We start from the raw sequence: 23166 nt of genomic DNA on the forward strand, positions 1-23166 counted from the left end.
GGCTGTGCAGGGAGGGCTGGGAGTGCTCGCGGTATTGCGCAGCGACTGGATACCACACGCCCCTCGCTGTCCTCGCAGTTCATTCTGCCACTTGACTTTAGTTCATATCCTGTCTAAATGTTCGGTCTTAGCCCTAGATAGATGAGCAGAGGCCTCCTTATCCTCGGATGGTAGAACTCTAAAATGGGGAGATTAAGTGGTCACGTATTTTCAGAAAAGGAAAATGGGCAGTGTGATCCCAGAATACATACACAGCTTTTAGTGGATGAGCCAGTCCAGTCCATTAGGCTGTCCCGGGTTCTCATTCACAACATGTTAAGAATAGATATTTTGATAAGCCAAAATTAATATATTGATCAAAATGATTTTGCTTCTGCCATTGGGTAATGTATGATTTGGTGCGGAAGGCAGACTCGTCTCATCTGCCCTTACGTGAAATATATCAACAATTACCAAGTCCTTTCTGTCATCCCATAGGTATAAATTCCTATGCATAGTGTTGTCAGGGTTTCCACAAAGGTCCCACTCTCAAACGTTTGCATGGGAGCTCAGTATTTACACATGGAAAGATATATATGGGGCTGAGGATACAACTGAGGGGTACAACACTTATCTAACATAAGCAAATCCTATAATCCATCTTCCAAGGTGTGAGTGGGAGTGGGTTCCTGGTGATTTCTGTCTTTTGCCACACACACTTTGCTTGAAGGCGGTATCTGAGGCATAAACTTCAAGGAAAGTCAGTCTCCTGCCTCCGCATTGTCGCCTGGCACCCCAAACTCAGAGGTGGCCCAGATATGTCCTCGTACTAGTGTCCTAGGAACTCACCAAGATATCATTTTCTTACAGCTAGCAAGAGAAAATTAGGTCATTGCTTTCTGACCTTCACCAATGTTTCCAACTATCCTAGTTTAATGTTTTAAGTACTAAAGAGTAATTGAAAGGTTTCTCTCACTCTAAGACATTAGCTGAAAGTGTTAGGTCGGATTCCCCTCTGCCTGCCTCCAGCAAGAACCAGAGAATTAGCATAAGAATACCTCAACAGGGAGGGCTTCACCCCTCTTCCTCCTGCTTCACACCTGGCTACCAGACCCTGCTGACCTGGGTGTGTGGGGGTCGTTTTGCCTACGTGACTTCGGTCTAGCACTAGGACTGGAAGAAGAAAGACTTGGACTCACGTGCAGGACTAGCACTAGAACTTAGATGGGCTAGGACTCAGATTCATGTATCTCTCGCAGTCCCCCGGGCCCAGAGCACTTGGGCCTGGGGGATGCAGCACCAGTTCAGAGGAGATAGCTGCTGCTTTAGACCCAGTATGTTTCAGATAGCCTCAGAGGTACCTCAATTGTTGAGCTGCCAGATTTTTTATTTCTCTTTTGCAATGATTGTAAAAGCCTCATGTCATTTTTAAAAGAAATACACTCAGATTTTACACCACCCCTGTGTAGTCTGTTTGTCAAAGCCGAATCCCGTGCCCACCTGGCCAGAATCCCTTGTCCCGCGGAACAGGGACCCCGCGAGAAATCCCGGTCCGTGGCAGTCTTTGAAGCCATGGGTTTTAAAAACTTGAATCCACTGACTGTTAAAATTCAATGAAAAAAATATAAAACGCAATTGTGCAGAGATAACAAAGTCTGATGTTGTTATCAAACAAACATCAAAGTCTTATTTCTTTTTCTTATAAAACTAAAAGATAGATCAAGAGGGATGTTATTTAATTTTAATCCTAACACTTGGAAGGCAGAGGCAGATGGATCACTGAGTTCGAGGCCAGCCTGGTCTACAGAGCACATTCCAGGACAGCCAGGGCATATAGAGAAACCCTACCCAAATATATAAAATTAAAAATTTATACTTGAATATATATGTGCATGTGTGAAGGCGAGTGCCCTGCTGGTGGAGCCAGAAGAGGGTGTTGGATCTTTTGGAGCTGGAATTACAGGCGAGCTGCCTGCCGTGCTGTCAGAGTTGTATGTGATCCAAAGAACTGTGCCATCTCTTCAGTCCCAAGTCTTATATTTCTCTGTCACAGAAATAGACACTTAAGGAGCTTCTGCCAAGACTAAGAAATGTGGAAACAGTGGCCTTGGGTCAGTGGCATGTAAGTAGGAAAATATTTGATGACTGGTCTGGTGATCACAACCCAAATTAACGGCACATGCACTTTAGGTGTACTGTAATGATTCTGGGACATATGTATCCAATAGAATGGCAAATAACTGCATAACTGTGTTTTCTTTAAACTAAAATCACTTTCATTTAATTCTTACAGTTATAAACTGGAATTAAAAACAAGGTAATTGAAAGGAACCTTTATTTTCATTGACAAGTGAATATACATTAAGTAAAATATTATTTCGATTAATCACTGCATTGTCAAAAGTTTTCCAATATCCCCATAAAATAATTTTAAAATAAGTTTATTGGTCAGAACAAACCCATAAAAATCAATTTACAAATATTAGAAGTTAAAGATTGTGGTCCTGTCAATCTTACATATTCAAGCTTAAAATATAATTGTCAGCCCAAGAAAATGGCAAACTTCTTTAGAATAGCATCCTCCAAACAAGCGATAGGAACATGAAGGATTCCTGACACCCTTTGTCTGTATTGCTTTTGATAGAAGCTCTCCAAATTTTAGAAATTTGAAGCTATCTCTACTTTCTTTTGCAGTGCTGGGATCCAACCCAGGGGCCTCACACATTCCAGGAGAGCACACTCCCCCCATGTCAAAATTGACTTTTTTTTACAAAATTATTTGTATGGGTGCCTGCATGTGTATCTGTGCACCATATTCCTGCAGGGCCTGTGGAGGTAGATGAGGCTGTCTGATCCTCTAGATCATCTATAACTGAGGTTATAGATGGTTGTGGGTACCATTTGGGTCCTAGTAATTGAACAAGGGTCCTCTAGAACAGCAGGCATTACTAAGCCATCCCATCTCTCCATACGCACTCCTAAAATGGACATCTTGTTAAGCTAAGGTAAGAAAATGCTCTGAGAGATTATGAACTGACTATAATTACCAATCCTTAGGATAACATTTCTGAACAGAGACTTGGTTTCGCTCTTGTGCTTTGGACATTTTCTTGCCACACTGATTGGTGATTAAGATAGTGTGCTTTTCTATCACTGTCTATTACTGCCTTTCTGTTATAGTTTTAGATCCTTAGCTAACCTGTTCATTAACACGTTATCCTAGGATTTTTCTTTTGAACGTCTTCCCTTGTGGCATCTGTGCTTCTCAGTAAGCGATTACAACACAGAGAGTGTCTCCCTCACTTTGCAGCTGCACTCAAAAACTCCACAGTGATTTGTTCCATCTCTGGTAATTTCTCTACATTACAGTCTGATTAAAGATTTTTCCTTTGTGGCTATTGTGAATTTTATGGAAAAGCGTCCAACTGCATGAATTCACAAGAAGACACACACAATCGACACAAGGGCAATGAGAAGGCCTTTCCTTTTCTAGTTTCCTAAGAGAAACTAAGGCACAAAAAAAAAGGCCTCTGTGGGTCTGGGGTCTCTAACTGACCCCAGTGACCTATCGTCTCATGATGTTCCTTTCATTCCCTCCTTACTAGCCTGAGAAACAGCATGAAGGTGACCATTTGGCTTTATTTTTATCTCTGCCTTCAAATTCCACAGACGTCCTAGAGAAGGAAGCTCTTCTGTAGTCTGGACATAGAGAGTGTCTCACTAGCAAAAGCTTCAGACTGCCAGATTTAGTAAGAACTTTTAAGTATTCAGATGTTGGGACCACAAAGACCTGTTCTTGAGCCAGGTCCCTGGACTTCTGAGGTTTGGCTGTGGTTACAATGGAGTTCTTCAAGGAAAGGATGGTTGGCTGGGAGGAGCTCCATCTAATTCACATTGCCATGCACCAATCTTCATAGGGCTTCTGTGCTCCTGGTTAGGAGTAGTTTTCAAAGGAAAAGAGGAGCTATGTAGGTCACACAAAAGTTCTCTGTCTTAGTCGGTGATACCACTAGAAGAAACACTGGCAAGAGCAGGAACAAAGTAAGTCAGTACAAACTCAAGAGGTTTAGAGGAACCTGGCAGTGTACTGGGATTTAACTGGGTGCCAAGTGGGCAAGGCTTGAAGTTCTGCGCTCTTCATGTTCAAGGTTTTGGCCACTTTGAAGGACAATCATCATCATCTCCTCCAATCTTCTTTTGAGTCCAAACCACTACTTACCAATCCATTGGGAGGCCCAGCAGGTCACAGCTCACATCCCACAGCCGCCTGGCTACTATCTCATTGCGACCTTGGCTAGAGACACATGCCAATTGGCAATCACTGGAAGGGAAATAGAGAGACTTGAAACACGGGGTCAAGAATGGCATTTTCTCTTTGCCTAATATAAAGAATATGCTAGGAAAACAATCTAGAGCTCACAGGTTCCCCCAGGTACTTTATAGGAAAAATGCTATCCTATTTCTTCATTTGTTGATCTTTTATTTATTTGCACCTCTCTGTGTAGCCCAGGCTGGCTTCAACCTCATGTTCCTTTTGCCTTGACTCCCTCCCCACAAATGCTGGGGTTATAGGCACATGCCACCACAGCCAGACTATTCTCCAGTCTTTCTCTCAAGAAAATATTTCTATCTTCTCACTCTACTATCTCTAATAAGAATGCTTTGTCTGCTGTACAATGTGGTCTATGAATATGCTTAGCTCTATCAGTGTTGCCCAGACACCTGTACAGGTCCATTTACTTCAAATGAGGTCAAAGGCCTACCCTTCAAGGACTGTGGCTAACATCCTGCTGTTGATTAGCTGCAGAAGGCACTGTTACATAAGTGAAGAAGGTTGGGCAGCTAGCTCAGTGGTTGAGCACTGACTGCCTGGCCCATTTGAAGCCCTGGCACATGGGGACATGATGAAAGAGAGGGTGAGGAAGAACAAAAAGCGTAAAAGTGAGAATGAGGGGAAATCACTTTTATAATACCAAACCCAGTCAGTGATAATGGCAACAATGTTCCATGAGCTTGATGATTATTATTCTCAACACTGTTATGTTGGGGACACATTCAAGCCACAGAATGGTATTCTCAGGATCCTTCTCTACGTTGCCATAACTCTGGAGGACAGGCATCCAAACTCTGTACCACCTAGAAAATTCTTTCAAGGGCAATTCTTTTAATTTTATTGTATACCCTCTTCATCTAGTATATTTTGTGTGTGCATGTGTGTGTATACATCAGTCATGTATACATTCGTGTTCATGTGTGTACATGTGCATATGTGTATTCACGTATAAGGAAGGCAGAGGTTGATGTCACATGTCTTCCTCCATTACTCCTCACCTTATTTTTAGGATAGAGTCTCTCACTGAACCAGAGGTCACCAACTCAGCTAGACTGGCTGGCCACAAGCCTCAACGATCTTCCTATCTCTGCCTCCCTAGTCCTGGGATTACAGGTGTCTACCACTGCACCTGACTTTTCTGTGGATGCTAGAGAGTGAACTTAGACTATCAGATGTGCTAGGTACACAAGAATCATTTCATCCCATGACCTTGCAAGAAATGCTGGTGGGAACATGAGCAAAGTAACTCTGGACAAACCCAAAGTGTTCACCAACTTGAGCAACCCCCCTAGTACATACTCATACTGGGATTTTCCTTGTGGTTTGTCCCTGGTTTGTGCTCCAGGGCAGTGGTTCTCAAACGCAGTGGTATCCCTCCCAAGGAAACTTGGTAATGTCTAACTACAGTTGTGGCTGCCACAGTGGATGGAGGAATACCAGTATTTAGTAAGGGGAAAGTAGGGCTATGTGCAGGGCAGCATCCCAAAAGAAAGGCCTCCTCTGAGGACTGCTGACCTCCCCACAATACCATGTGTGAGCAACTTTGTCTTCATTCTTATAGTTAACAGGAAGTTCAAAAGCTTTACAGAGCAAGACTTCCTCCCCAGCATAAATATAAAAAGAATCAGAAATTCTCTCAACTCACATGGCCGGCCACAGGTGAATGAGGCATCTGGGTAGTTCTACAGGACCTAGCACAACTCTGAACTGATTGCTCCTCCCTCTTGCCAGCTAATTGGTCTCAGCAAGGAGCAAAGTAACTAACATGGGCCTTTCTACAGTATCACATTAAAACACTAACTTGGATGATCTTAGCCCTCACTGTAATGATAAAACTTTAAAATGGTTAGAAGGAAAGATAGTACCGTAGTATGTCCTTGTGGCCTTAAGAAAGGCAATGGATCCCTGGATACGACACCAAAAGTCCAACTGACAAATAAAAATGATAAATTGGACTTCATCAACATTAAAATTAGACACTTGGGTTAGGGATAGAGCTCAGTGGTAGAAGCTCTGGGTTCAGTCCCAGCAACACACGCATGAGTGCACACATGCGCACATGCACATGCACACATGCCATAAACATGTTTGAGCTTTAAAGGATACCATCAAAAAAGGTGAAATGATAATTCACAGAATATGAAGATATATTTGCAAATCATATATCTGATAAAGGACTTGTATCTAGACTATAAAGAACACCAAACAATAAAAAGACAAAACCTAATTTTAAAATTGGCAGAAGAGTTGAAAAGACAATTCTGTAATAAAGATGCACAAATGAACAACGCACACAAAAGACTCAACAGCATTAGCAGGAAAATGAGAAAGATTAGGTGCAGTTTCACATACACCAGGATGGCTAAGACTAGAAGGAAGGAAAGTGCTGGTCATGACTGAGAAACCAAAACCTTCACACACGGCTAGTGGGAATGCAAAATGGTACAGCCACTTAGAAACACCTGGTAGTTCCTCCACAGTTAAACACGGCTCAGAAATTCCTCTATAGATCATTAAGGAACGTCCATAAAAAAATTCCTATGTGGGTCAAGTATGATGGTGTATGTCTTTAATCTACAGTATTCAAGAGCCAGAAGCGGGAGGATCATAAATTCAAGGCCCACCTGAGTTACTTTGCAAATTCAAAGCCAGCTGAGATACAGAGTGAAAACTGATCTCAAAAACAAACACATAACAAAACAAAACAAAAACCACAGCTGGACATTGCAGCCGACACCTATAATCCCAGCACTTGGGAAGCTGAGGTAGGATAACTGCCATAAGTTTCGGGCCAGCCTTGTTTCAAAGACCAAAATGAAAGTAAGCCAAACAATAATACAATAAACGTTATATGAATGTTCATAACAGTATTATTTAAATAGCCAGAAAGCAGAATGGTATGTTCATTTTATGCATGGTATATAATGATACGAACATACAATGAAATACTGTTTGTAACTAAATAGTGAAATATGCTTTCACATGGATGAAACTTGAAAACATTAAGGTAAGTGAAAGAAACCACAAGAGATTCTAGTTATGATTCTACTTATATGAACATCAAGACTAGGCAAATCCTTAAACAGAAAGTAGGTTAGTAGGATCAGGCAGAGGGAATATCCACTAAAATAGTCAAGGCCTCTCTCTATCAGAATAGGCTTCAACATCATTTCTAGATACTGATCTACATGACTGCTGCTCTAGACCTTCAAAATGAAGTAAAAATTAATATTCACAGCATAAGAAAAGTTCCTTAAAAGTCACACATCTGAGCATTTGGGAATTAGAGGCAGGAGGATTAGGAGTTCAAGGCCAGCCTCAGCTAGAGACTGAGCTTGAAACCAGCATGAGACCCTGTCTCAAAAAAAAAAAAAAAAAAAAAAAAAAAAAAAGGAAAGAAAAGCTGAGGCCAGTGTGGTGGTGTACACCTTTCACCCCAGCACCCTAGGAAGCAGAAGCAGGTGGATCTCTGTTTGAGGTCAACCTGGTCTACAGAGCAAGGACAGTGAAGGCCTAGTGAGACCTTGACTCAAAAGAATTAAAAAAAAATAAAATACAATCATTCCAACGCACAGTTATGTGTCTAGTGTACAGTGCTTTTATACTTTATATAGTTCTTGAGGTTCAGATCTTTATTTCAAGCTGCCTGCTATACAATTCTACTTGTATACATGCAGATATCACATACTAGACATATATATATATATAATCTCAGGTAGACAACTGTCACGTCAACTGAATATCTGTTTATTTTTTTGGCAACAGCAAACTTACCCTCCCAATCAACTTGTCTTCTTTGAAGAGTGGATGGAAACAATGGAACTAAGGTTCAAGACAGTTGGTGTCCCCACACTCCCAAAACAGCTCCCATGGAGGTATGCCAGACAGCTGATTGGCCACGGACATTCCCAGCCTGCGCTAACACGGCAGTACACTTCCCTCTTGCTCGTTTGCCGGACTCATGCTCACTACTCTGGAACTCAAGGTCCTTAAGTCATATGTATTCTTTTCCCATTCTGCTTCTCCTTTCCCCTTCTCATCAACCTCCTGGTCCCACAGATGTGAAGCTGGGTACCAAATCCTCTTTCAGCCCCACATCCAACTAGGCATCCACTAAGAAGTCAGGCAGGCCTCTCTCGTGGAAGTTGCCTTTTCACTCCAGCTGTCATTGCTTGAAACCAGGAACTCTGTATCCTACAGGGTTACTTATTCAATCATTAAACAAACAAACAAAAAAAGCTCCCCCCCTCCTTTTTGTTTCTCCCAAAGCAGAGATCAGATTCTAATTCTCTGCTGCACTAATTTCTATGGCTCCTCTACCAGGCTGGCATTAAGAACCCTTTTTCATCTATTTATTCATCTTTCTAATCTAATGCTACCCATGGTCTCATCTATAAAATATCAACAATATCTTGACAGTGTGGGGTAAAATATGTTATAAGTTTGAATTTATTGACACCTGATTTCTGTATAAAAATATTGTGACAGGCTTGAGGATGGGAATGGGACATGGTTGGCCATGAGTTATTGGCAGTTTAAGCTGGATAGTGGGATGGGGTTAATATGCTATTTATTCTACAATAAAAATTGAGGCAGAGGCAGGCAGATTGTGAGTTTGGGGTCAGTTTGGGCTATGCAGCAAGACCATGTCTCAAAAAATAAATACGTATGTAGATAAAAATAGGACTGGGAGATTAGCTTGGTAGGTAAAGTACATGCTTTGCAAACATGAGGATGCATGTTATAAAAAAAAAAAGAAGCCAGATGTGGCACAAACTTGTAATCCCAGGGCAGGGAGAGTAAGACAGGTGGGCTCCTGGGACTCACTGGCCAGGTAGTACAGCTTCCTTGGCATGTCTCAAGCCAAAGAGAAATCTTGTCATTCTCTGTGTCCTACCCTCTTCAAAAGGTGGATGGTGCCTGAAGTTATCCTCTGGCTTCCCCATGTACAACACACATGCAAACCTTCACACATACAAACATGCATACAACACACCCAAAACCCAAAAATTAGGCAGGGGATGTGGCAGTGTGGCAGTGATCAGGAGACCCCAGGATCCATCCCCAGCACTGAGAAAATAATAAAATAAAATATAGGGGACTTGATTGGTTCTATTTCAATTGTGAAGATAATAGAGAAATACAGATTAAAAACAAAATAGAGGGGCTGGAGAGATGGCTTAGCAATTAAGAGCACTGGCTGCTCTTCCAGAGGTCCTGAATTCAATTCTCAGCAACCACATGGTGGCTCAGACCATCTATAATGGGATCCGATGCCCTCTTCTGATGTGTCTGAAGAGAGCAAAGTGCAATTATACATATAAACAATTCTTAAAAAAAAAAAAAGAAGAAGAAGAAGTTGGGGTACAAAAGGGAAGAAAACAGGATTGACATGAGAGGACAAAAGCAGAAAAAAATAAAATTAATTAAAAAGATGGTATAAAAATAAAATCAAACAAGCAGGTACTAAAAAAAGTAAACAGGCAAAATTCTTTTATTAAAGGACAAAAGCTATTTTAGGAAATATACCTTAAAATTTCTAATCTATTATTATTACTTTATATGTATGAGTATTTATCTGCATGTATGTCTATGAACCATGTACATGCCTGGTACCCATGGTGGCCAGAAGGCAATGTCAGATTCCCTGGAACTAGAGTTAAAGACAATTGTAACTGAGTGCTAAGAATGGAAGCCAGGTCCTCTGGAAGAGCAGCCTGTGCTAGCCCAGCCATCTCTCTGACTCTGGGAAATACACATTTTATAGAAATACAAATTTTATATACCATGCCAGACAAACCCCAAGTTGTTTCCCTGAAGCAGTAACAACTCATTTCAAAGACAAATGCACTCATACCTGAAATGACTGCCACTTAGGCTCTCGAGGCCTTCGGTCACGGCGCAGTACAGGCTTGTCTGAGCTCCCTGTTGAGGGGTCTTGATGAAAAAGAAGAAAAGCTGCCAAATCCATCGCAGAAGAAACGAGTGCCGAGTCAATTCAGAATGGACTGTGCCAGGGTGGACAGAATATGTTGTCACTCTAGAGCCTGGGCAGGCAGGGGACATGTCAAGAAGGAAGACAAGATTTGATTTTACCAACTAGACAAAGAAACCAAAGCATGTGAAGACACTTATGACTGCCACAGACGATCTCTGCGCTCCTGGTGACATCCCACGCACCTACTCACTGTGATTTATACACACTGCGGACTCAGGAGCTAGGCTCCTAAGAGAGGCTTGTCGCTGCTGTAGGGTAGGAGAGCCAAGAGCCAGCCTCTCAGCAGCTCTTCACATTGTTGGCCGTCCTCAGCCCTCCCTCTCAGGCTTCTTTTCCACCACCTGCCATGACCCCAGGTCTCTTCAGTGTTCTTAAATCTCTAAGTGCTGTGACTTGTTTCCAAACATCTAAGCGATGTTCCTCAGTCATCACTTTCTACCCAAATACCAAACCTCAGAATTCACCCACTATACAAGTTTGTTTGTTTGTTGTTATTTTGAGATAGGGGTTCTCTGTGTGGTCTTGGTTGTCCTGGAACTGGCTCTGTAGACCAAGCTGTCCAGGAACTCACAGAGATCCGATTGCCTCTGTTTCCCAAGTGCTGGGACTAATGTGTGTATCAACACTGTGTGTGTCTCTATATAAGTATACCATGTGTAGGGTGCATGCAGAGGCCAGAAGATCCCCTGGAGCTGGAGTTATAGGCAACTGTTCCTTTGAATAGCAGTAGTACATTACATGGAAAGACCACAGAGATCTTATTAGAATTGTAGATCCATCTATGATGAATACACAAAAGCAAATGCATAGGAAGGTGACTGGCAGTTGCTGACAGTGAGAATTTGAAGGATGGGGGATTTTTTTTCCCCTTCCCTTCTCCCTCTTGCTCCAGCCCCTGCTTGCTCTGGGCCCAGGATGGGGGATTAATAGAGGCTTTCTGTCTTTAGTTCTATGTACTTTTAAACTATTTGAATGTCATAAAGTAAATGTGACATAGAACTAGAGTGACTTCATGTGCTGGTTGTTAACCTCTCTCTCCCCAGAGCTGTAAAGCAAATCAAGGAAGTTCCTGAACCTGACCTGGTCCTGTACTTCATCCCCAGACCCTAAGTAGGACATGGGATGCACATCTGTGGGATGCATGATCAATTTTCCCGCACATCAGGGTTCCTGTATTCTATACACCACTATTTTCCCCTTAATGAACCCAACTGCCAGGGGTCCCTTACTGTTTTTTCCTAACTCTCACAATGGATGCATCTCTCTACCTCTGCATTATCTTAGCTTCTTCATCCACCCTTTGGTAGTTTTTACAACATTTTCTCCGTAACTGTCTTGAACCAGTAAGGGATATCTTGCCCTAGCACAGATTGGACACTGGGTCTGAGATGACCACTGGCTTCCTTCTTCTCATCTCGCAACTTTTGCAGCTGTCCATGTAGTTTGATCATCCTGTTTCAACAGTGAGGCTCTTGCTCCTGACTCCTTGAGCTTCAATTCAATCTGGCTCAACTGCTAAGCACTGCCCGCCCTAGATTCCCTTTCTCTTTATTAGAAATCCACAGCAGACAGTGCTAACCATGTTTACTCCTGATTAGAGATTCCCTTTCTCAAACATATTTTTCCCTTGAATTTGTTGCCTACATGTGTGCATACGTACTATGTGTATGTCATAGTATATACCCAAGGAGGTCAGAAGAAGGTATAGGAGCTCCTGGAACTAGAACTATGGATGGATGAGCCATCATGTTGATGCTGAGAACTGAACCTGAGTCTTTATAAAAGCAACAAGTGCTCTGACCTGCTAAGCCATCTCTCCAGCCATCTTGCTTGACCTTTTGCAATTACAGAGATACCCCCTCCCCTGTCTACTCATCCCAGTACATGTTTCATACTAATGTCTGTTATTAAGTACCACTTCACTTGTCACAAGGAGTGAAAAACCCTGACTTGCTTGTGAGGAACTGAATGGATTATGAACACGAGCTGTGAAGCAGTTCTCACCTTATCTAGGAGGGACTAAATCCTGGAGATCTCTATAACTTGCAGGTAGCACAGCAGTAAGCAGTGAGGCCAAGTCTTCAAAGTCAGAATTCCCCTGTCCTTAGCCAGCCACCTCCAATATTCAGTGGGAGCTACTTACTAAAAGCATACCCAATTAGACTCATGGACGCAAGTCCTGTGCAGGCGACGGGCTCTGGACAACACTTCCCATCCTGTGGCTTCTCGCTATTCCCACTGTCTCCTGTCTCTCTCACACTGCTCACTCCCACTCACCTTTCAGCCTCCTGGCCAGTTCCTTAGTGAAGAGAATGTTGGCTAGCTTGCTGTGGCAGTAAGCAAGACCTCCATTGTAGAACTTCTCACCCTGCAGGTTGTGGAAGTGGATCCTTCCCAAATGGTGTGCCAAAGAAGACACATTGACTACCCTTGAGGGAGCTGATTCTTTCAGCTTTTCTAGCAGCAAATGGGTCAAGAGGAAGTGGCCTGTTGAGAGAGAGTAGGATTATCAGAGTTGTTCAGCACCCATTTGGGTAAGAAGCATCATGATAAGCAGAGATCAGCTCTGGGAGGGAGGGAGAGAGGGAACTGCCAGAGCAGCTGGTATAGGCGGGGTGGTACTCAGAAATGAGGCCCACCACAGCAGCTTCTCAGTATGCGTTAGAGAACAGGTTCACAGGGGTTTTTAGGAACTAGAAGCAGCCAAAGATAGGAGATATCCTTATACGAGACATGTTTGTGCTCAGGATATGAATCCTGTTTTAATTCAACAGAGGTTACCATCACTGTTTAAGAGCAAACAGTGGCACACACGTGTAATCTTAGCACTCAGGAGGCTGAGGCAAGAAGATCATGAGTGGGAGGTAGTCTAGGAAAGACCTTGACCCACAGTGAAACATGGAGAGCCGCATGGCCTCTGCCTGTTGCTAACTATAAAAACTGATTGTTAAGAATAGCAACACAGCCCTCTGTCTAATCAAGCTGTTCAAATATACTCCCAACACAAGCCAAATCTGAATTACAGATTCAAAAAATAGGGAGAAAAGTTGGAAAGATGCCTCAGCAGTTAAGAGTGCTCACTGTTCTTCCAGAGGACCCAAGTTTGTTTTCTAATAACCGTATGTGAAAGTTCACAACTACCCATAATTCCAGCTCCAGAAGATCTGATGCTTTCTTTCAGCTTCTGCAGACACATATATATATGTAGCATACAGACATACACATAAATAAAAATCTTTATACATATATACATACATACATACATACATACATACATAGATGTATAAGTATACATACATGGGGGAGGAGGCAGAACCTGAAGCAAGCCTCAGGATTAGCCCTCCTCTTTCAGACAGTTCTCAACCATTTACTATGCATGCATGGTTGATTACAGCCCTGAGCCCCAATGATGCCACAGAGGCAGCTTGAGCCGACTCCTAAATTTTCTGAGTTTTCGGTTCCCCGTGGCTTTGGATTGGAGACAGACTTCTCACCCAGGTGGTTGATTCCAAAGTGCATCTCAAAGCCATCTGCAGTCTTCGAGTAAGGACACAGCATCACACCCGCATTGTTGATTAAAATGTGCAGATACTTTTCCTCTGCAGGAAGAGAAAACAGCCATGGAGTTCACATCTTAGAAGTCCTCCTCACAACCCAGGTCCAGGCCTCCAAGTGGGGGATCAAAGGAGGGGTGTGAGACTACACTCTTGGGGGATCCAAGGAGGGGTGTGAGACTACACTCTTTGTCCTTATTCCCTTCTAGTGACTTTGTTTGGTTTTTTTTGGGTGGGGGTTATTATTGTAAGACTAGAGCTAATCCACACACCTTTACAGGGCAAAATTCAATTTTACATCACAGACTGTCACATCCAGGCTCTCCAAAAGCTCCTTACTCATTGTTCTGTGGAAGTGTTCCATCTACCTCTCCCAACAGAAAAACTTTGCAAGGTGAATGGAAAGACTTAGAAGCTAGCAAGGGTGGGGTGGGGCTGGGGTGCCCCATGAACACCCACACTTGTGGGACTCAGGCCCTCAAAGAAACCTGCCACCTCTCTCTCTTAGTTCATTTCCTTGTGTGATTTATGGTTTATGACTGTAAATCCTTAAGGGTGGAAGTTGTTTTCCTCAAGAAGTCCCTAGGTGATTAGGGGTAAGTCATACCTACTTTTGGTAAACTACCACCACCTTCTAAAAAAAATGTTATTGCATCTATTTACTTGAGAAAGACAGAGAAAATATATGACATGGAATACGTGAAGGTCAGAGGACAACTTGTGTGAATTAGTTCTCTCTTTCTGCCATGTTGGTTCTAAAGATTGAACTCTGGTTGCTTGGCAGCAAGCACCTTTACCTGCTGAGCCATCTTGCTGGCCCCACGGGTTTTTAAATTAAGATCCTACATGACTTAGTAGAAGGATTTCATGATATCAGCCTGGGTTCTTATTCTTGCACATCACCACCCTATCTTTCTCTACCCAGATCCTAAGTGTGTGGCTTGAATGAGATGTCCCCCAGGAATCTCGGATGTTTGAATACTTGGTTCCCAGTTGGTAGCTGTTTAGAGAGAATTAGGTAGTGTGACCCTGCTGGAGGAAGCATGTCTCTGGGGACTGGTTTTGAGGTTTCAAAGGACTAGTGCCATTCCCAGTATGCTTTCTGTATCTTGCTTGCCGCTGTAGATGTGAACCCTCAGCTGCTCCTGCTGCCATGCCTTAGTCAGCCATCATGGACTCCACCCTTCTGGAACTCTATTATCACAGCAAAGGAAAAGTAAGCAATAGACCCAGAGCAGGTAAGCTGCTGTACTATGTCCAAGGTGGCCGGGGCTTTGTTCTTCTTAGTATACATACTGTGGACCAAACGGCTCTCTTATGAATCTCAACCTTCTATTTAGCTCCAGCTCTCAAGAGCCTAGGGCCTCCTCATCTTCCTATCCTAGCATGGATGATATAATATACCTTACCAAGCCCCTATTGAGTTCTGATGCTTCTGCTACAGTTTCGACTTTAGCTCTTGCTCACTGCTATAATTTTGGGGCTGGAGGAACTCTTTGGGAAGGATTCCGAAGTGTGGCCTTGTTGGAGAAGGTATGTTACTTAGGGTGGGCTATGACATTTCAAAAACCCACACCATTTCCAGTTAGCTACTTCTGCCTTGTGGCTGCAGATCCAGATAGGATGTCTCAGGTACTGCTTGACAGCGATGCCTGCCTACCTGCTGCCCTGCTCCTCACTCACTCTGACTCTAGCCTTCTGGAACTGGGAACCCCAAATGAAACACTTTCTTTTATATGTTGCCTTGATCAAGATGTCTTACCATGGGAATAGTAAAGGAACTAAAACAGGCTCTCTTTTCATTTCTGTATCCCGAAGATTTCCCTTTGACATAAATAATATCCCAATGATTATAATACGGTCTCTCACTACTTACCAGCTAAGAAGTCTTTGGCAAAGGCTCGAATAGACTTGGTGTCAGCTAGGTCCAGTTTCCGTACGAAGACCTGACTGTTCCCTGTGATGGTTTGGATCTCACTAGCCACAAGTTCTCCCTTTTGCACGTCCCGGCAAGCTAAATACACACGGGCTCCTGTCAACCAAATGAAGGGGGGGAAAAAGCCAGTCAGCTCTGGTTTCAAGTGGTTTGAAAGACTGATCACAGGTGCTGAGTGCTCCTGACATTTTACAAAATCAGAATTTTTATCCCTTACTTCACGACCATGGTATCTGAAGCAAATTAGCAAAGAAAAAAAAATAAAAATGATATTTGTTATTTTGTAAAGTTTTCTTCTTAAGTGCCCATTATATGTAGAGCATCATACTAGATTCAGACTATAACAGGAAATTAATAAGGTACTTGGGAGTGTTCTTACACTCCAAGTCTGGGAAGAAACATGACCACCACTGTGAGGGGTAAAATATCAGCATAGGTGAGTTGGGAACATATGCACTTGCCTCTCTGGGCCAGGTCTTTAGCTGTCTCCTTTCCAATGCCTGTGTTAGCACCGGTGACGATGGCTACCTTCCCGGGAAGCTGGACATTAGATGTGCACACCCCACTGGACAGCATATTCCTAGAGACAAAGGAGAACATATCAGCCCTTCATTATCTACTCCTGCTGAAGACTCCCGAAGCTCTATCCACCTTCCAATTCCAGGGCTGAGTTTGCTTTTATTGCCTTATAGCGAGATGCAGTCTCAAAAATATGAAACAAAGTTATATCTGCTCCCCAAAGCACAAGACCTAGATCAGTATTTGATTGGTCAGGCACTTGATTTCAGTTTAAAGTTTCCAATCAGGCATTTCTGGCTTAAGAAATCATAAGACTCAACCAAACAGTAGAAAAGTGGCTTTTATATGTCAATCTGTGGCAAACAGCATTTTATAATCTTAAGAATAGCTAATCCAATTGAGAGAATAGAAATCGTAAGCTTGTGAATCTAGGTCACAATAAGAAAAAGACAACCACATTCACACATTTTTTTAAAAACATACTTTTAAGAACGAGACAAGGGTTAGGAATGTAATGGGTAAGCATACGTAGTTTACCCCAGTGCTAAGCCCTGGGTTTGACTACTACCATCACATTCAGATCAGAATAATAATAACAACCAAAGAGCAAAGTTACAGCAGAAAGAGCAAGGCTCTGTATCTCATGTGTCTAGTTGGGAGTCCTTGCTCCTGTGCTGTATGCTCTGCAAGCCTTTCCCAAATGGATGAAGCACACACACAACCCTTAGATTTTCCTTTTCTCTTCCCCTCGATTTTAGGACTAAAAGGATCTGTTTTTAAGGAGCATTTCAACCACTCTACTAAACTTGTTGTCTGTAAGCAACCACTACTTAAGGTAAAGTAACTTGTGGTGCTCAAAGGAACCTTTCTCTTCCCTGGGGACCAAGGCCCCTGGTTGTCTCTCACAGCCCTTCAGACTGAGCTTCAACACTAAACAAATCCTGGGGACCAGGAATTAGCCCTTCCTCTGTCATCGTTGAAAATAAGACTTTGAAAGCGCAGCTCTGGCCCCACTCTCCCAAGCTAGTTGCAACGGGGATAGTTGAGCCTTTAAAGTGCTCTCTTCTAAGACACATTTCAGTGGATGTAGCTCCAATTCAACGTTTTCTTCAGCTTCTATATAGATATGAAGATCTTGTGGTAGAAAGAACCCCATGTTTTCACCTGAGCGCAAGGTCCATGTGTGTCTTCATGGGGAAGCAGTAAGAGGAGGAAAAATAGAAATGGAAGTGGGCCACCAGGGAGAAAGAAAAGCAAAAAGAGTGGAAAGCCGGTCTTGAAAAACCACGTTGGTCATGTACAAAATGACAGAAGGATGGCACAGCCTCAACTCCGAGAAGAACTATGGCCACGCCCCAGAAAGAAGGGGCTCACCATCTGGTGATTTATTCAGAACCAATCAGTGGACTGCTCCTTGTTGTAGCCTGAGGCTGATTCTCCTGTGATAAAGCCTCTAGGTTTGGGCTGACCTGACACCTAATCAAGAGACCATTCCACTTTCTTTGACTATGTGTTGCCCCCTCCCCCACGCCCCCACCCCCCGGTCCCTAGTAGTCTAATTCGGGCAAACAAGCGCACACCCCTACTCCGAAGGAAAATGAATCTTCTCCTTCAATTGTCTCAACACCTGCACGGAGGAGTGAATAATGGCAACAAGAGAGCATGCTCCAGATAACACGGGCTTCAGGTTCAGAGAGCAAAAAGTGCTTAAGGGCTGGAGGCAAGTAGCTAGACAAAGGCTGGTTCAAAGCATGGGAGCAGAGAAAGAAGCACTGTTTAGAATCTGAAGCCCACCATGCTTACCGGCTTCCTGGAGCCAGAAAGCAGATTAGCGCTGGAGGAAATAAGGTAGGCCAGAAAGAGCAAAACAGGATGATGGAGACCCGGAGCGCTTTTACAACCACCTGGAGTCTGGGGTCTAGCCGTACCCACGTCCAAGACACCAGGATCTCGTCTGCAGTCCAGTAAACTCCAGATCTTAGCTATCTTAAAGGACTCCTCAGTCATTTCCTAGACTTTCTTTACGGAGGCTGGGGAGTGGGGGGCAAGCTTCAGTGGGGACTTTTGTCCTCTCTAAAAGACCTGGCAAGAAAAGACAACATTCACACAGACCTGATTTTTGGCGTGACCAAGTACAGGATGAAGGGAAGAGAGAGCAGTAGCAGGAACCCAAACATCTCAGCGCAGTGAAAGTTGACGCTCCAAAGTGGACGGCCAGACTGTGTATGGCTTCTGATTCCTAGACACATCCCGGTTCAACAGCAACCGCCAGGGAGCAAAGCCCTCTGGGAAATGTAGTCCTTGATTTGGCGGCCGCCGGGAGGCGATATATTCAGAGTGATGCTTCCAAGCACTATGAAAAGTTGAATAACACTGGAACAGTATTCTTCAAGGTCCAGAGCCTAGGCCCTGTGGGATCGTTGAGTCAGCCCTTCTACTGCTCTCTGGCCACTAATTGATTCTTAGGAAGTCTCAGGAATTTGCTATTTCCTGGGGCCCGAGTCCAATGTTTGGTTCAATTTTCCCCAATCATTATTAAGAAATTATCACATTTTGTCTGGGAGACAGCGTCTGGAAAGTATTCTGAGGCCGATTACACAGGACAGAAGCCGTTAGTCGGACAGCTGGTGTGGTGGAAGATGTCCTTCCTCAGAGACTACCTTTGTCCTGTGGGGCAAAGCAAGTTAGGACCTCCCCTAGAGAATCACTGTTGTGTCTATTTTGAACTATGATAGTATCCTTCATAATTTCCCAAGGACTTGGTCATTATTTGAGAATAAAACAGTTTCTTGGATGACTATCACGTATTACCCCTCAAGGTAACAATGAATTTCTCAGATTGGCACAGTTGGTTTTACCACTATGCCAAAGAATTTAATCCTTTCTTGAACTAAGGCCAGGAACATTTCTCTGGGAATAAGCAAGCTCCCTGTCCAAACTTTTCTTTCACTTGAGGTGTATTTCATGGAGATAAACATGGATTATCATGTTTAACAAGTTTTAAAAGTCATTATCTGCCTGTGGTTTCCCACCTACACTATTAGTTTCTGGTCATTTGCATAATTAATTTCCATTCATTGGAAGACACCTGTTCCATGGTCAATTTGGATGTTTTATAGCACCTGGGAGGAAAACATATTTTTACAGATTTAGCATCGGATTATCTAGTAATCATCAGCATTTGTCGCTTTCTTGATGTCTGGTACTTAGAGAGCAGCTCACAGCTCAATAAAAGCCTTTTATGGATTCTGTTTCTTATTCATTTTATAAATGTTTAACATCATCTCTTCCATGAACTGGTGTAATCACTGAGAGGTGGCACAGAGACAGCTGTGAGGTAGTACTGCAGGAGCTGTCAAAGCTGCAGTTTCTGCCTTCCTGAGTCAACTCTACAGGAGTTGCCACAGCAGCTTCAGCTCCTCTCCAGCCTCCCTGAGAAGCTCCACAGTGATGATGCCTCAGCCACTCTGACCCACAGGCCCAATGCAGGCAAAAGGGGGTGAAAAAAAACACCAATCCCTGAGCTCCTCAAGGTCCAGACTTGAAATCCCACCAATCCTCACTCTGGACATCTCTGCCCTGAAAAGCTCCTCCCCTTTAGAAATCCTATATAAGCTTGTTGTTGCCTATTTTTAATCCCAACCTGGGATTTCTATTCCACCTTATATTTATAATGAGCCTTAATCAGCACAAGAGTAGATATCTATCCTCTATGTTATTAAAATCTATTTCTTGTTGATAACCCTGAGTTACTTACTATGCTTCATCTGGGCTGCTCTTAACTCCAATCGGCCAGCCCTCATGGCCATGCTTTCCTGAATCCTAACCCATGTAGTCTTTCGGCTTTCCACATTCTTCTCTCCCTCTGCATGGTCTCCTCCAACCCCAAACCCAGGAACACCAAGCCCCACCTATCTCAAGTCTTCCCAGCTATAGGTTGTAGGCATCTTTTGTTTTGTTTTGTTTTGTTTTGAGACAGGGTTTCTCTGTGTATCCCTGCAGGTGTGGGGAGCCGCAGCTGCCACCATATATATATATTGAACACCTGGTCTCTGGCCAGAGAAGAGAGCATTGATAAACAAGCCCTTAGTTGGAAAAGCTGAGTGTCTCCAGTTTATGATGCAAGCTGGCATGATTTCTCGTAGCCTATTATGCTTTGCCACGTAGCTGATGCTGATTGGGACCAGGGAAAGTATTTAACCCACAAGGGCTGGGGGCTGGATATGAGAATTAGGAGTAAGTATGTAAGGATAGAAGTAAGATGTATGGATAGAAGTAAGAATAGGAATAGTAAGTAAGATATAATAATTAGGAGTAAGTATGTAAGGATAGAAGTAAGATGTAGGAATAGAAGTAAGATGTATGTAAGAATAGGAGTAAGTAAGATGTAAGTAGTAGTAAGTAAGATGTAAGTAGTAAGATAGAAGTAGTAAGATGTAAGTAGTAAGATAGAAGTAGTAAGATGTAAAGATGTAAGTAGTAAAATAGAAGAAGTAAGATAGAAATAAGTAAGATGTAAGAAGCAAGATTACAAGGTCCCTGATTAAACTGCATGGGGAAGAGCTCGTGTTTGCCTCCTTATTTCCACTGGACAGAAAGGTGGCCGACATGCAGGCATCTTTATTCACCAATCACAAATAACTCGGGGGCAAGGTCACATAGTCACTTGGGTCTTTATGTAGACTCTCTGGGAAAACCAGGTCTTGGGAGTTTGCACTTTTAGCATTACAATACATAACAACAGACCAAACCCCAACAAATTCTCCCCAAGCTCAGGACTTGAAATCCCATCAATCCTCACTCTGGAAATCTCTGCTCTGAAAAGCTCCACCTCCACCCCACCCCCACCCCCAGGAAATCCTATATAAGCCCTGCCTACTTTTCAATTCCCAGCTGTTTCTCCCCAAAACAGAGGTAGTCAGTCACTCCTGGATTCTTCCCTCCTGGTAAAATTTCCTACAGGAGGTTTGCTGTGAGGTGTGACTTCCAGGAGCTGTAACACTTTCCCCAGAGTGGAGTGGAACTGTTAAAACTCTTGCTGGGGAAACCCTTCCCCAGCCAGCAGAGTTGTTAACACGTTTACTGCAACACTTCTGTAGAGGAAGCCTTTCCCTTCAGAACTTCAACACTTACATGTTTTGGAGGGGGGAAGGGGGCCTGGCATAAACTCTTTCTAGTGCTTGTGATCCCCTCTCGTGGTCTGAGCCACATTGGGACCATATCCTTCCTCTACCGTCCATCCACAACAGACTCACTTTCTGGCTCACTGATCCCTCAGCACCCCATCCACCTGCGACAATTATGCAAGTTTCCTCTTTAGTCAGTGCAAATGTTTCTCTGAGTCTGAGGAAGTGACTGGAAGTGGCCATTGAATGTCTGGCACCCCTCTTGTCCTCTTGGAGGTGGAGGCACTCCCAGTCACAGTCTTTAAGGCAATGGCTAGCCCTCTTCACCTGACCCTAGCCCACTACCACCCTTGGAGCTGCAACCCCGCAGTTTCCTTAGCCCTATGGGGCTACTGCTTGGAGCTGCCTATAAATCCCACAACTCCTCATGGCTTTGCAACTCTATTCCTCAGCCCCTTCTTGTGAATGAGAACCTACCACTAGAACTGGGTCTTCATCCATGCCTTCTGGCATCTACAAAATTCCTGGTACCAGAGTCTCTTCTTTAGCTTAGCCCTACATTGAGTGTGGTGACAACCCACTGAATGGTTTGGTCTTCCATGAGTCCTGGGACACCCATGACCACAGGCTGCAGTGACATTTTTCTTCCCCTCTCTTATCTATGAGGACAGTGTCTTCTGTACCCTCTCATTCCCCCATGGGATGCCTCTTAGAAAACCTCCAGTCTCTGCATCTGAAATCCAAGCCAAAGGGGCCTAAATTTATTCACCTTTCCAATAAAAATTGGCCTCAATATCCTGTAATCAATTCAATTGGCTACCTAATGGCATAATTGATCCTAATATTATTTGGGACCTTTGCAAATATTGTGAGTGATCCAGAGAATGGAAAAGAGATTCCCTGTTCCCTAGTGCTCTTTGCTCCAAGTGCAGTTAGGTTTTGTCTCATCTCTTCCTCTTCATGTAAATATCCTGTCTTCTAAGTTACCATTGATGGCTCTGTAAGTTTGTTGGGAAATGGGAACCAGAAGCCCAGCCTAGCAGGAGGATGAGAGAGAAAAGGAGTAGGACCGCTGCAGCTCTGTGCTGGCTGGTGCATCTCTCAGCTCTGTCTTACGGTATCCTCTGATATATTTTGGCTATAGAGCCAAAAATATCCTATCTCCAAGCCTTCTTTGTTCTCAGCTTACTGGGTTCAGTTTTATGGGGATTTGGGTGTCTTTTAGGTATGAGTGGCACTGGATTGTTGTTTTATGCTGTCCTACTTCAATTGAAAGCTGGCCCTAGCCAGGTAGTGGTGGTGTATGCCTTTAATCCCAGCACTTGGGAGGCAGAGGCAGGCGGATTTCTGAGTTTGAGGCCAGCCTGGTCTACAGAGTGAGTTCCAGGACAGCCAGGGCTACACAGAGAAACCCTGTCTGGAAAAAAACAAAACAAAACAAAACAAAAAAAAAGCTGGCCCTGGAGTTGGAATACGGCTCCCCTTCCTCTAGACCCAAGCATGCATGTTTAAAAATTTCCTACAAAACTCTCTGTCCCATGACTATGTGACAGAAAAAGGAGAGTAAAATAAAGTAAAGGAACAGACTATTCTCTTTTTTGTTTTGTTTTGGTTTTGGTTTTTCGAGGCAGGGTTTCTCTGTGTATCCCTGGTTGTCCTGGAACTCACTCTCTGTAGACCAGACTGGCGTGGAACTCAGAAATCCGCCTGCCTCTGCCTCC

General features: G+C 43.5%; 1 protein-coding gene across 1 annotated transcript; it reads right to left on the reverse strand.

Moving 5' to 3' along the window:
* Positions 1–2297: 2297 nt before the first annotated feature.
* Positions 2298–18988, reverse strand: Rdh11 (retinol dehydrogenase 11). Its single transcript, XM_031355260.1, has 7 exons — positions 18432–18988; positions 16262–16380; positions 15741–15896; positions 13805–13909; positions 12588–12797; positions 10170–10359; positions 2298–4300 (listed from the first exon to the last, which is right to left on the reverse strand). The coding sequence occupies exons 1-7, from the start codon at positions 18566–18568 to the stop codon at positions 4195–4197; spliced, it is 1023 nt and encodes a 340-aa protein (XP_031211120.1). The 5' UTR covers positions 18569–18988; the 3' UTR covers positions 2298–4194.
* Between the last annotated feature and the right edge of the window lie 4178 nt (positions 18989–23166).

Source organism: Mastomys coucha, unplaced genomic scaffold (genome assembly GCF_008632895.1).
Source record: "Mastomys coucha isolate ucsf_1 unplaced genomic scaffold, UCSF_Mcou_1 pScaffold6, whole genome shotgun sequence".
In the NCBI taxonomy this organism is placed as follows: Eukaryota; Metazoa; Chordata; class Mammalia; order Rodentia; family Muridae; genus Mastomys; species Mastomys coucha.